The sequence below is a fragment of the Calypte anna genome, chromosome 8, assembly GCF_003957555.1.
Source record: "Calypte anna isolate BGI_N300 chromosome 8, bCalAnn1_v1.p, whole genome shotgun sequence".
Taxonomy (NCBI): domain Eukaryota; kingdom Metazoa; phylum Chordata; class Aves; order Apodiformes; family Trochilidae; genus Calypte; species Calypte anna.
In genome coordinates this window covers 1,147,330-1,160,548 of record NC_044254.1, presented here as the reverse complement: position 1 = coordinate 1,160,548, position 13,219 = coordinate 1,147,330, and the positions used below count along the sequence as shown (strand labels likewise).

The 13,219-nt window shown below is 56.9% G+C and overlaps 1 protein-coding gene across 1 annotated transcript in view; it reads left to right on the top strand.

Annotated features, from left to right (window-relative positions):
* The first annotated feature begins 1,154 nt into the window (after positions 1 to 1,154).
* The window catches only part of LMX1A (LIM homeobox transcription factor 1 alpha), a 43,726-nt gene continuing 31,661 nt past the window's right edge, over positions 1,155 to 13,219 (top strand). Inside the window, exons 1-4 of the mRNA XM_030455509.1 lie at positions 1,155 to 1,201; positions 2,163 to 2,336; positions 2,635 to 2,750; positions 3,367 to 3,553. Of these exons, the coding sequence (XP_030311369.1) occupies positions 2,675 to 2,750; positions 3,367 to 3,553 (263 nt within the window). The 5' untranslated portion in view covers positions 1,155 to 1,201; positions 2,163 to 2,336; positions 2,635 to 2,674. The remainder of the gene's footprint in view (positions 1,202 to 2,162; positions 2,337 to 2,634; positions 2,751 to 3,366; positions 3,554 to 13,219) is intronic.

Sequence of the window (13,219 nt, the reverse complement as noted above, 5' to 3'; positions counted from 1 at the left end):
TTCCCCAGATCACTCACTTCTTGTAAGATCTCGTTGCTGACAGGTGCTACAACTAAAAGAAGAAAGTCTCATCCTGCTTCTCTTCTAATTTAATTCTCTTCAGCTGCATCTAATTTGACCCTGATGAGCTAATCATGGAAACCTGGGCCCTGTGAGGATCCAATGAGGGGGCTGAATTACTACCCCAGGTGTTTTGTAGTGCTGGTGAAGGTGCATTTTGGGAGAGAAAAGGTGAAATTGCCAGGGGACTCTGCAAATGCCATTGGTGAGGAGGGGTTTGGAGAGTGTTTGCTACACGGGGTGACAATATCTAAGGGGCAATGGCTTCCTTCCCAGCTGTTCCTGCATCTCTAATCAGACAAAATCAAGCGGGCAGTCAGTGTGTGTGTGTGAGCAAAGTGCCCTGAACAAGGATCCAGTTTGTAGGAATGCTGAAGGATGGCATTCCCACCCCATGGAGCTGACCCCTGCCTGTGTGAGGAGAATCTGCACAGCCCTGCAGCTGGGATGGGATGGCTGTGCTGGTTTGCAGAGGGAGGAAAAGCAGTGTAGGGTGCCCAGAGCCTCTGGTCACACTGCAGTCCTTGCTGGGCTTGGCACTGTGGCTCTGATGGATCTGGCTACTCAGAAACTTGGCCAGAGCCAAGGCTTGGAGACCTTCAGGAGAGACAAAGACAGAAGCACCTGAGTTCAGGGCCTGCTGCAGCTATGGCTCAGCCTTCCTGGACCTGAGGGATGAGAGCTGCATCACACTGACCTGCCTGATGCTACCAAATCTTTTGTGCCTGGGCTCCCAGTTTAGGTCCACTGGGATACAGCAGGGCTGTTCCAGGACCCTGTTTCCTTCTCCTGGGGAATTTTGGCAGGGTGATGATCTAACCTGTGGTGATGATCTAACCTCTTTCCGATGAGCCCCCAAAGGACACGACCTTGGTCCCTGTATCTCCCACGTCATCTGGGCGTGGGGAACACTTGGTGACGAGGATGCCCCATGGAGAGGCTGGGAGCACTCCTGCCCCTGATGCCAAGGTCACCGGTAAACACGAGAGGTGAGGCCCCAGAAAACCTCCCCATCCTCCAGCAGCCCCTCGCATCTCCACAGCCCTTTCTGCCCCGCAAACCGGAGAGGGGGGGACCCAGCCCTCCATCCCTGCCGGGGGAAACCACGGTCCCGCTGCCCAGGCTGCTCAGGCAGCCTCAGGTACGCGGCCGCGGCCCCGCTGCGGATGGTTCCGGACCTGCGGGCTCCGTGAAACTGCCCGGAAAATACCGAACTCGCACCTCGCCTTCGTGCGGGAGGGAAGGAGAGACCCGGGCGGGACGGGAAATCGCCGGGGCTGCGGGAGGGCTCTAAGTTTCGGCTTTCCCGGCCGGGCGGGATCTTTCTTCGCGGGTTTCCCGTACCCGAAACCGATGCGGTTTGGCGGAGCCGGAGCTGCGGTTCCCCGGGGCCGGGGCCGTCTCCCCCTGCGGCTCCGCGGGACCGGTGCCCGTAGCGGACCGGGTCCTGCCCGGCGCCAGCGATCACCGGCGACGAGTCCTCCGGGAGAGGTCCCCGGCTTTGTGGTTTTGGTGCTTTTTTTTGGGTTTTGGTTTTGTTTTCCCCCTCTTCCCTGCACTCATTTTTCTTAAGCAGTGCGGAGCGGCGGGTGCGGGGCGCGATGGGCAGCGCAGGGAACCGCATCGCACCCCGAGGGCCGCACCCATGGGCTGGGGACTCGTTTTCCCAAAAACGTCCCGGCCTGGGCTTCTCCTGGGAGGGGAAGTTGATTTCCAGCCGGTTTCACTGTCGGGAGAGCCGCGGTGGCGGGGCACCACCCTCCCCCTTATTTTTTTTTTTTTTTTCCTAATTTTTTTCCTTTTCCTTCTTTTTGGTTTGCTTTCTACGAAAAGAAAAAAGCCCAGGCAGGGAGCGGAGCAGAGCAGAGCGGAGGCAGGGCTGCCCCGGCGCCCCGCGGGGTGGCCTGGCCGTGCCCCCCGGAGCCGGGCAGAGCCGCCGGCCCCTCGAGGCGTGGCAGGGCCGGTGCCTGCAGCAGGAGAGCGGGGAGGAAACTTATTTCGAGTGGGGTGGAGAGGGGAGGGCAGGGGGTGGGGGTCGGGCAGGGAGGTATCAGCTCCAGGAAATGTGCCTTGGCAGCAGTCGGACGGGTGCTTCCCCGCAGGTTGGTGCGCTCCTCTCCTCTCCGGAGCCGTCCAGGGCGCCGCGGCTCTCTCTCCAACCCGGGCAGCCCCGGCGGCGAGGAGGCAGGAGCCCCCCCAGAATCCCCCCGGAACCGTGGCTGCGGACTCCTCTCCCGCCGACTCCCCGCAGGAAAGCACCGCCGGGGCCACCCCAGGTAAGCGGCTGAGCCCCGCCGACGGCAGCCCCGCATCCTCCCTTCCCGTTGGCTTGCGGGGGGGCAAGGGGAGGCCCCCCCCACCCCCCCTACGTCGGAGCCGGTGGGACGCTGCGAGCCCTCCTGGAGCAGCGGCTGCGAAGCCGGAATGGGGTGTCCGGGGGTTTTTCTTTCCCCTCGGTGGCAGGGAGACGGGGAGCGGGGCACCGGGGAGCGGGTGGGCAGCCGGGGCGGGGAAGTCCCAACCGGGGGCGGTGAGGCCGGGGCTGAGCGCGGCGTGTCCGGGCTGTGTTGGCAGGCGGGTGGCGCGGCCCCCTCGCCCGGCCCGGCTCCCCAACATGCTGGACGGGCTGAAGATGGAGGAGAGTTTGCAGAGCGCCCTGGACCCCGCGGCCCCTTTCTCCTCCCTGCTTGGTAAGTCGGCGGAACCCTGCTCGCCCTCCCGAGCACCCTCCAGGGTGGGGCACAGCCGGGTGGGCCCCTGGAGATGGGCACAGGGGAGGTCGTGGGTGGCACGGGGGAGGTGATGCGGGGCTCGGGGGCAGCTTTCCCCCTCGGCTCGTTCCTGCCCGGCGCCGCGCCTCTCCCTTCGCCCGGGGAAAGCTCCCGGCGCCCGCCTTCCCCGCTCCGGTTTCGTTCCGCGGTTGCATTAAATCGCGTGTGCCCCCCGCTCTAGTGCAACGAAGGCCCTTCCTTTGTATCGAACGATAAATATTTAATTTAATTTTATTTTTTTTCGTTTTCGTATCGGTTTTAAACGATCTCTCTTCGAGCTGCGGCTTTGCCGCCGCCTTTCCGAGAGGAACGAAATTGGGGGCGGTGTCCCCCCCACGGAGCTCCCCTAAGACACAGGTCCCTCCCGGACCCCGGGGCAGCACCCCGCACACTCCCCGACCTCCCCCCCAGCCCCAGTCCCCCATCCTGCCCGGGGGAAGGAGAGCAGCGGGATCCTCTGTCCGTCCCTCGCCCCGTCATCTGCCCGTCCCTCTCTCCCGCCACCCAGCCTTGTCCCCGGGTCCTTCCCCCGCAGGCAGAGCCGCGACCCCCAAGTCCGTGTGCGAAGGGTGCCAGCGGGTCATTTCGGACCGGTTCCTGCTGCGCCTCAACGACAGCCTGTGGCATGAGCAGTGCGTCCAGTGCGCGTCCTGCAAGGAGCCCCTGCAGACCACCTGCTTCTATCGCGACAAGAAGCTCTACTGCAAGCTGGACTATGAGAAGTGAGTGTCCCCCCGGAGAGCACCCCCCTCCTCGCCCTGCTCTGCTCCCACCGCCCGCAGGGTGCCGGCACCCCGCTGAAAGCACGGGGGGCTCAGTGTGTCCCCGCAGCTCCCTGCTTCCCCAGCCCGGCTGTCCCAAGCTTCCCCCGGCTGCCTGCCCGGGTCGGCTTCTCCCCTGCAGCCTCCTGGCACCGCCGGGTCTCCCCTTTATGGGGTTTTTGGTCGCTCTCCGATGCCACCTCGGGAATTTAGGAGCCTTTTGTCAGGAGCCTGTGAGACCTCGGAAGCCCCGGGGCTGCAGAGGGATGGGTACAAGTGTGTCCCTGTCTTTGCTGGATTTATTTTCCCCCTGAGCGTACGCAGGAGGAATGTTATGTCCTCCCTGGCCTAGTCCTGGATGGGGCTGTTTTCCTGATATCCCCCCGTGCAGGGCAATGCTGTGGCTCCCTCTGGTCAGGTGGGGAAACTGAGGCACTCAGCAGGTAGCAGGAAAGGCCCCACTGAATTTGGAATATTTGCTATCACATGCCAGCAGCTTTGCCCTTGTCTGGGGCTGTGCTGGAGCAGGGAATTGGATGTAGGTGGTTTAAGCTTCCAGCCCCAATGCTTCTCCTTTTTACAAATGTGGGGCTGGGTCGGGAGGGGGGGAAAGATGAGGAAATTATCTTTCCTTCTTTTTTTTTAGCTAAAAAACATTCCCATTGAGGAATGGGGAGAAGGTTGTTGAGTCTTTCCTCTCCTGCAGCTGCTTTCATTTTCCCCTCCTCATCCTACTCTCATCATCCCCGCCGGACCCTGCTCCCTGGTCAGTTCAGAGCTGTTAAAATTGTGTTGCCTCCGGGCTGGTTGTTTCTGGAGCAGGGTGTAGATAAGGGGGGGATGGATCCCTTGCTATGGCCATAGCAGGGCTGCTGGAGCCCCGCGATTTAATTCCCAGATCCTTGTTTTGTGAGAAAACAGTCGTCGGCGAAGCTCTTGTCCCTGGCCTGCCGTGGGTCGGTGAGTGTGCCGGGGGCTATAGCCCCGCTCCAGGCCTTTAAAAGTTTTTTTTTTTCTTTCTTTAAGTCCTGTATTGTGGGTCTGAGTTTAATCACTATGGATACAAGGCAAATTGAAAGCAGAATTTGTGCGTGTGACCTTGTTTTCAAATGTTTACGAAAGAACGGAAGAATTAGCTGCCGCGAGAGGGGAACGGGGAGAGCTGCCTGAAGAGGGTTTTATTATTATATTATTATTATTATTATTATTATTATTATTATTATTATTATTATTATTATTTATTTTTTATTTTTTATTTTGGCCAGAAATTTGTTGAGATTTTATGTGCTTCTTCTGCGTCCCTAGAAATCTGGCTACCGGTGGGTAGAAATCTGGCTACCGGTTTGTAGAAATTCGGCTACTGGTTCACCTAGGCTTCCGACACAATTTAATTCTCACTTTCTGCTTTATCAGTGCCTCTGCCTGGAGTGTAAAGGGGGAGCTGGGGTGGTTGTTGCTGCAGAAATGCCTTTCCCAGCTCGGAGTGGGTTTTAATCTCCGTGTGTCCGACTGCGGCTCCGCAGCGCTGGAAGTCGGCTCCGGCCCGAAACCCTCCTCCTGTAGCTCTTGGCCCTGCAAGAAATCGGTGCTGCAGTTGGCTTCTTGCTGTGCACATCTCGATGTCGGGATAGACAAGGATGATTGTGGGAAAAAAAAAGGAGAGTCACAAACGTTTCCTAGGCTCCAGGGGTGGCATGGTTTGTCCTGGTTATTTCCCGGCTGTGTTTGGGTCGGTGATTGTGCTTGAGCTGAGGAGCTCTGTGGCAGGCGGTTTCCCCAAAGTGTGATGGTTTTAGCCCAGAGCTGCTGCTGGCCTCTTCCCATCCCGTGCTCTCACATTATCCCTTTGAGTTTTATTTTAATTTTTTAAATTATTTTGGTGTGGGGCTGCAGGTTGTGTCGCTGATCCCTTCGTCCCCATCGGGGTAAGCACTGTGCCGGGGCTGCGACTCCTTACCTGGAGACAGCAAGGAGCCCAAAAGAGCTCTTTCCATTGGGCTCTGCAGAGCTTTACTTAAGAGTCTATATTTTACAAAAACACCTCTTTCTTTCCCCAAATTGTTTGTCCTGTCTTCGAGCTGAGTGTTTTCCCCAGTCCCAGGTGCAGGAGCACCGTGCTGCCCTCCACCCCTGTGCCAGCGCCGGTCGTGGGGTTTTCAGTGCGAAACGCAGAGGAGAAGGAAAGGCTGCTGCTCTCACCCTGAGCTAATTATCTCGAGTTGAGAGCTGGTTAATTACCTGGGGTGACTGACACTCCTTGCACAGCTCTGTGGTGTAAAGCAGCCCATCCTTCCCATGGCACCCACGGAGCTGGGCTCTGGGGTCCTCCCCACCAGCGTGGTGGTGGTGGTTGGTTTTTGGTTTTTTTTATTTTTTTAACTGAAAGATGGGATTTCTCTTCCAGAGGGGACTGTCGGGACGTTTTACCAAAGATGAGTGGGTGCAGTGTTTTCTGACACGTATCCTCCTGCTTTCTTTGAGCTGTGTTTGCAGCAAGGCTGCAGAGGGTTAATGACAGCAGAGTTGTGCCTTCAGTTATAAATACACCCGTGTAAAGTGTTAGGGGCAGTTTTAAGCAAGCTTCTGACTTTGCTGGACTAAAGAAATCGAGGGATCATTTATTAAAACAGATGTTTTACATTTCTTTGTCTTTCATAAAGAGGAAGGCCTTGGGAGAGGACCTGGAGAGGGGCAGATTAAAGCCCAGGGATGCCGGGATGGGTCTCGGCATCAGTTTGGAGTGCCCAGGGCCACGGCTCAGGACCTGCAGATGGTTTGGGCAGTGCTGTCAGCCTGGGGCTCGGGAGGCCTGGGGTCATTTTTGGACCACTTTCCCTGGCCTTGTTGGAGAGGGCTCCTGGGGAGAGACCACTGAAGCCCACACCCCTGGGACGGGATCTATTTGGGGCAGAGGACGTTTGTTACAGAACATCCCGGATCCCGCGGCAGCCCCCGGCGCTTGTCCAAACCTGACAAGTCTCAAGTATGACAAGGTTCAGGCTTCGCCCTGGCCGGCTCCCCGGCTGCAGAATGGCCCCGGGGACGTGGCCCAGCTGTGGGGCCAGGGGGATGAGCTTTTGGCGGGGGGGACGATGTCAAAATGGGGAGGGGTGCTGGAAGGAACGGGAAGCGCTGTGGAAGGAGCTGCCCTGGGGGGCTCAGGATCCACGTCAGGGTGGGAATGGCTGAGCCCTGCTCGCCCACAGGAGTTTTGAGGTGGGTTTGCATGGGCCGAGCAGAGCCACGGGGAGCCGTGGGTGATGTTCCCATCACAGTGTTGGGTGATGCAGGCGCCCCGTGGGGGCCGGGAGAGCCGGCAGCGGTGCGGGGGTGCCGGGGGGTGCAGCTGGGGAGCGTGGTGACGGCGGGGACAGCTTGGCACATCCCCAGCCTCAGCACAGAGCCCCGGCCCCGGCCCCAGCCCCGGCTGGCAGGAGCAGATGGCCAGCACATCTCGGAGCAGGGCTGGCATGTGGGCGCCGGCAGCGGAGGGGCGGCCGCAGCCCCTGAGCCGCCGCCGTGCGGGGCTCCCCGGCCGAGGGAGGGAGGGAGGGAGGCAGTTGTGTGATGCTGACACTGTCTCTGCACGGCTTGATGGCTCTGTGCCCTTGCCAGCTCCTGTGCTGTCACTGCAAGGCTCCCCCCTGCTCGGCTGCCCCGAATCCCCTGCTTCTGGAGTCGCTGGGTTTGGGTGGGTGCCTCCACCTCCTCCTCCATGAATCAGGAGGAGGAGGTGCACCTGGCTGCCAAGGCAAAATGAAACCCTTGCAACTTCTGAACGCTCACAAAAGAAAATGTGTGTGAAGAAAGCCAGCGGTGTAGGGCAGGTTTTAAAGCAGGAGAGGTTTGAAAATCCCACTCGGCATCGTTGGGAAGGGGATGAGCCTGAATCCCCTGCAGCCTGGTCCTGGCTGGCTCTGCCCAGGGGGAAGGTGGGATCCCCACTGACCTGGGGCACTGCAGCCTCTGCTCACCTGCCAGAGGCTCAGCTGCCACCGTAGAGAGGAGAAAGGTTTGAAGTGTGGTGGCTGTTTGTCTTGCTTAATGTGGGTGATGAATGTAACTGCACAATGAGCTGCAAGCCGTGGCACTGCTTCCCCAGCCTGGAAAGGTTGTGGAAGGAATAATTCCAAATGGATTGAATGAATAGGGTGATCCCCATGCTGAACGTGTTAGGGCAGCCCAGGGCCCACTGGCTGGAGGCTTCCTCTGGTCTGGGGTGTTGGTGCTGGTGATATGCAGTCCTTTGCCTCCTTCATCTGAGAGAAATGGGACTTTGCTCCTCATGTGGCTGATGAGAGAGAACAGTGTCTCCAGAGACCCCTGGGTCAGCCCAGCTGTGGTGTCATGTGCACTCCAGAGGTTCCTGTACCTTTTTCTAGGAGATCCTATGGAGGTGATGGTGCTAACTTGGGTTTCTCTAGCTGGCCCGGGACTGAGGGATGCTCAGGCTGGCTTTGGGGTAGCAGAGCACGTGGCAGCCCTGCAGCATGATGTTCTGCTTCCTGCTCTCTACTTCCCATCCCTCAATCTTTTTTTCTAACCCTTCCTATCCTTCTTGCCTGCTCTCTATCCCCACCTTGTCTCCTGTAGTAAACCCCCCTCTGTCCTCACCTCCTTTCCCACAGCTTCTAGAGGAAATGTGCTGACTCTGTGCAGCCTGGGGTGTGTGTGGCTCTGGAGCAGCTGAACCTGACCTCATCCCCACCAGGGATGTGGTGGAGGGACCAGGCACCCATCCTTTGGTTTTGGTTTTTAAGGAGCCTTCTTGTGCCAGGGCTGGGGGGAGCAGTGGGATGCAGCAATGAGAGGGATGTTACAGAGGCTGCTCTGGGGTCTGTGCTGGGAACACCAGGAGAGCAAAATACCCCTTGTCTGCCACCCCTGTCCTCCAGCTTGGAGGGCTCCAAGAAGTAGAGTAGAGAAGAGGTTTGGCTTGCCCCTTCCCCCTGCCCTTTATTACATTTGTGTCTTACAATTGATGTTTCCTAGACAGGCCTGGAAAGGGAGCAGGGTGGCCAAATACACTCGTCATGGAGCCACCCTCTGTGAGGCCAGGGGTGGCTTTAGGGTCACCCTTTCTCCTCCTCTCCCTGCATGCTGGGGCCTGAGCACCCTCGGAACCCTCTGTGGTTTCTGCCATCTTGTTTTGGATCTGCAATGGGATTTTCCCTCCCCTTTTTTCTTTCTTCCTCCCCCCCATAGCATGGTGCTCCCTGATCAGCCCCAGATGGGTCACTTGGAGCTGGGGGAACTGCTTCAGATCTTTGCAGTCCCAATGAAGGCACCAACAGGAAGTTGGCTTGGGGGAAGAAAGGAGGGTTTGTTTCAGTTTGATGAGAATTTTGTCTTCACCAGCTGGAGAGACAGCTGGGGTCCTCTCCTGCCCTGCCTTGCCAGCCCTCGCCTCACCAGTTCCTCACCTGCTTGCAGCCACCAGGCACAGGAAGGGATTTGCTGAGTTGTGGATTTCATAGAGCCCAGAATTTGATTTCTTGCTCAGTCTTTCCTCAGGGAGCTTTCAGGCAGGATCTGGACCTGGTTTTGGAGAAGGTCATGGCCTCAGGTGTTAGCTCTGGGGAAGGCTGGCCAGAGGATTTGGGCAGGATTTGCCTGCATCCAGAAAGGCTGAGTTCCACTGGCTGCCCTCATCCCTCCTGGCCTCAACATACCCCAAACTGCAGTGGTTTCTGACTCTGATCCTGCACTCTCACCCCAGGATGCAGCTGAGGGGACCCCAAAGCACCCTCTGCCTTGGAGAGAGAGAAGGGGATTGGGAGGTGTGGGTTGGTCTCCCCTTCTGCTCACAAGAGTGCAAGTCCTGCTTCTGGCTGAGGAGTGGGACAGCCCAGGGGTTTGGATCAGGTTTGGATTCCAGATTCATGGTTCCCAGTTCTGGTGAACTCCCCAGTGTGCAGCCAAGGGGGGTGCTCATCACACCCCAGCTCTGGAGGATGGCTGAGGAAGAAGAGGCTGTGGGCACAGGGAAGAGAGGGGAAAGCAAGAGAGGTGCCCTAGGATTTTTTCTTCTCAAGATGCTGTGTTTTGTGCTCTTTTCCTTCCCATTGTGCTCTGTTTCATCTCCATCTTGTGTCCTGTGTGGATGCAAATGAGGAGTGGGGACCCTGGTACTGGCACAGGGCAGTTTAATAACACATCTCCTCTGTGATACAAGTGAAGAATGGCTTTGAAGCAGGGGAAAAAAATATTTGGATTTTATTAGGGTAAAACATTGGGGCTGACCCAAATTTATTTTTTTTCCCCATAAATGTGTTTCCATGAGGAATTCTGAATCTCTGTGTATTTGTCAGAGGTTTCAGAAGGGAGGGGTTGGGGGCACCGACGTTCCCTGACACAGCAAGTGCCGCAGGGATGGGTGTGAAAGCTTCTGTCTGCAGTGACCCTGAGGCTGTGACTTCAGGGCTGTTCCTCTGAAGTTCTGACCTGGCAGGAAGGCAGCCTGGGCAGGGGGAAGCCAGAGGGGCCCTGAGCATCTTCTCCTGGGGCTGTTGGTCCCCAGGGGCAATGGGTGCACCTGGGCTGTGCTGTGCCTCTCTGAGAAACCAGCAGGCATCTCACTGAAGCTCTGTTTGAGGTTTGGTTTGAGGGTTGCTTTTTTAAGACCATCAAACCTTGGTTGCCCAGGAGAGGAGTTCTGTAATCCCTGGCTTCCCACCCCAAATATTGACAGACAGAGAGATCCCAAAGCTTTTGCAAAAGGCGTGGGGGAAAGCTGAGTGCAGCAGCAGCAGCAGAGCCCAGTGCTGGGCTGGTGGCATCCCCTCTCTGTTTATTTGAGGCTTTTTTTCCATCAGAGCTCTCTGAGCTCTGCCTTCCCTTTTTTGTTGGGATGTTATTAATGAGAAAACAATTTCTTCCAGCTTGTCAGGGACCCTTCAGGTGCTCCACATGTTCTAAGCTCTCTGTCTGAAAACTGTTTTTCTCCCTGGAAGGTTGGATTTTTCAGGAGAGTAGGGTGTGTGTTTCTCAAGGCAGGGCTGAAATTGTGTTGTTTTCTATGCAAACAATTTCTACTCTCGTTTTGCACCGTGTGCTTGCATGCACCTGCCTGTTTTCAGTAGTGGCTTGGCAATTCCCACACCCATGGATAAGGTGCTGGGGCTGGGTCCCAGGTCTCCTGCACCTGGTCCTGATTTTGGCTCCGGTGGGTCACAGTTGTGTGCAGGAAAAAGAGTTGAGATTCAGCTCCTTTACCTAGGAAATGCAGTTGAAAATACAAATAAAGCTAAAAATGTCTTAATTCATCACTGGAAATGCTTTGAGCATCTTGCTGGGGGAGTTTAAAAGGCTGGGACTGAATTTTCACTCTTTCTCCAGATTTCCCTGCTTGTGATGCCACACCTGCCCTTGTGCTTCCCACCTCGGGCCATCTTTGACCAGAGGTGATCACGAGTTTGTGCTGCAGAGATCCCAGCTTCTCCCAGGGGTTGTTGAGCCCTGGCAGGCAGTGATGCTTCCCCTCAGCTAAGGGTCCCTGATCCCACAAGGTTTTCCCTGTGCCAAGGTGAATCCCTGGAAGGGCAGAGCCTGCCAGGGGAGACTTCTTCAGCTGGTGTTCCTATTTGGTGACCCCATCAGGGCTGGGCATTGATCCTTCCCAGCTGTCCCCTTGTCTCCATCATCTGCACCTTGTCTCTGGCCACTCCTTACCCCTCTCCTGAGCTTGGTTTCCTCACACAGCTCTTAGGGAGAGCTTTCTGTCCCTGCCAGCGGAACAAATCCCTTTTCACGGCACCGTCACTCCCCAGCCCATTGTCCTCCACCCCTGCTGCCACCGTGCAAAATCCTGGAATCACAGAATCATGGAGTAATCTGGGTTGGGAGAGAGCTCTAAAGGTCACGTTGTCCAACCCCCTTGCAGTAAGCAGGGGCATCCTCAAGGGGATCAGGATGCTCAGAACCTCCTGGAGGCTGTGCAAGGGTTGTAGGGCAGAAAGAGGCTCCCCTGGAGCACAGGGTTCAGCCAAGCCAAGGTGGGAATTTCCTGATGGGAGAATCTTGGCTGCAGGGAGAGGTGAGCACACCTTGCTCATCTGAGCCATGTTGCTGAACCCAACCATCCCCTTGGCTCAGGCACCTGCAGTCCCTAGTGCCGTGGGGTGGCTCAGGCTCCTGTGTCCTGAGCCTCCCCTGTGCCCAACGAGAGGCCAAGGGGGTTGGCAATGGAAAAACTGAAATACTGAATTATGTAGGTCTCAGCATCTCTGCTGCCAGGCAGAGCACTGGAGTGGTATCAGCCAGGTCTTTTTAAGCAGTGATGTGGGTGTGGGAGCTTGTTGAGCAGAGCCATTAAGTGTCTGAATCTGCTCAATGCTCAGGTGAATGTTGCTCCTTCCTTCTGCATCCATAACTCTGACAGGCTGGCAGAGCATCCTCACCAGACTGCCTTAAAAGTTTAATGAAGCTTAAAGACTTGTAGGGTGAGCTCTTGAATCTGAGTGTGCTTCAGCTCTGGCCCTAGGAGGGAGGGTTAATCAGAAAGGAGGAGAGGCTTCCTGCATGCATTACCTTGAGGGCATTTAAACCCCACGTTGATGGGAGGTTCTGCTATGGAGATGGATCAGGAGAAAGTAATGAGAGAAGACATCAGAGAGGGGTGAAGGGCCAGGCATGGGGAAAGTATGTCCAAGTGGGGTGTTTATCCTTGACAGGGGGAAAGCTGGCTCTGGCAGGGATGAGCTTTTCTGGCTCCTGCTGTGCAAGATGTGATGGGTGCTGGGTGTTCTCTGCTCTAACCATGAGCAGTGGGTGGCTCTGGCTGGTGGGGCACACTTCTCAGTGCCCACTGGAGATGCTCTGGGCTGGGGAAGTTGCTGGTGAGCCTGCCCTGGCAGTCTCCAGCTTGGTCCTAGCCAGAGCCAGGGCTCTGGGCTCTTGGCAAGGTCTCTGAAGGAGTGACCTCCCCAGCACCAAAGACACCTCTGCACCTTTCCTTGGGGGCTGAGACGAGGAGCTGAGGTCAGCTGGGGAGGTGGCTCTGGAGCCTCTGTCCCCTGGATCCCATTTGGAGTTGAGTGGTGAGGGTCTGCAAAGGGAATAGCCAACCCCTGGCCCAGCTCCTGCCCTCTCCCAGCCCTTCCCCTTTTCCTGCCCTCACCTCTTGGTGGCTGCTGTGGGTGTGGGAGGAACACAGCCAATGCTTTGGTGCTGGGATGGGGATGGAGTGGGGTTTATGGGGTCTGTTTCTCCATGGCCAAGCACTGAGGCACTGCCCATCCCTACCCAGAAAGGGTGATGGGAAGTGGTGAGCCTGGCTGCTGAACTGGAGAGCCCAAAGCCCCCCTGCTCTGCAGGGAAAGCCAATCCCCCTCTTCCAGAGGAAGTGCAGTTCCCCTGCCAATAACATCTCCAATCCTATTTCCAACTGCATAACAAAAATCCCAGGAATTCCCCCAATCCTTGGCTTCTAAAGCAAATATACCCCCACCCCAAACTGATTTATTTTTGCCTGATTCAGGCACTTCTGCCTCCAAACATCAGCCCAGGGCCTTCCTTCCCCTCCTGTTCCCATGCAGAGGAGCTGCTGGCTTCATCTTGGGATGCTTTGCAGGTCCCCTCGATCAGCCAGGGAAGTGCAGCAGGCATGTTGTGGGTGAAAGGTGCTAC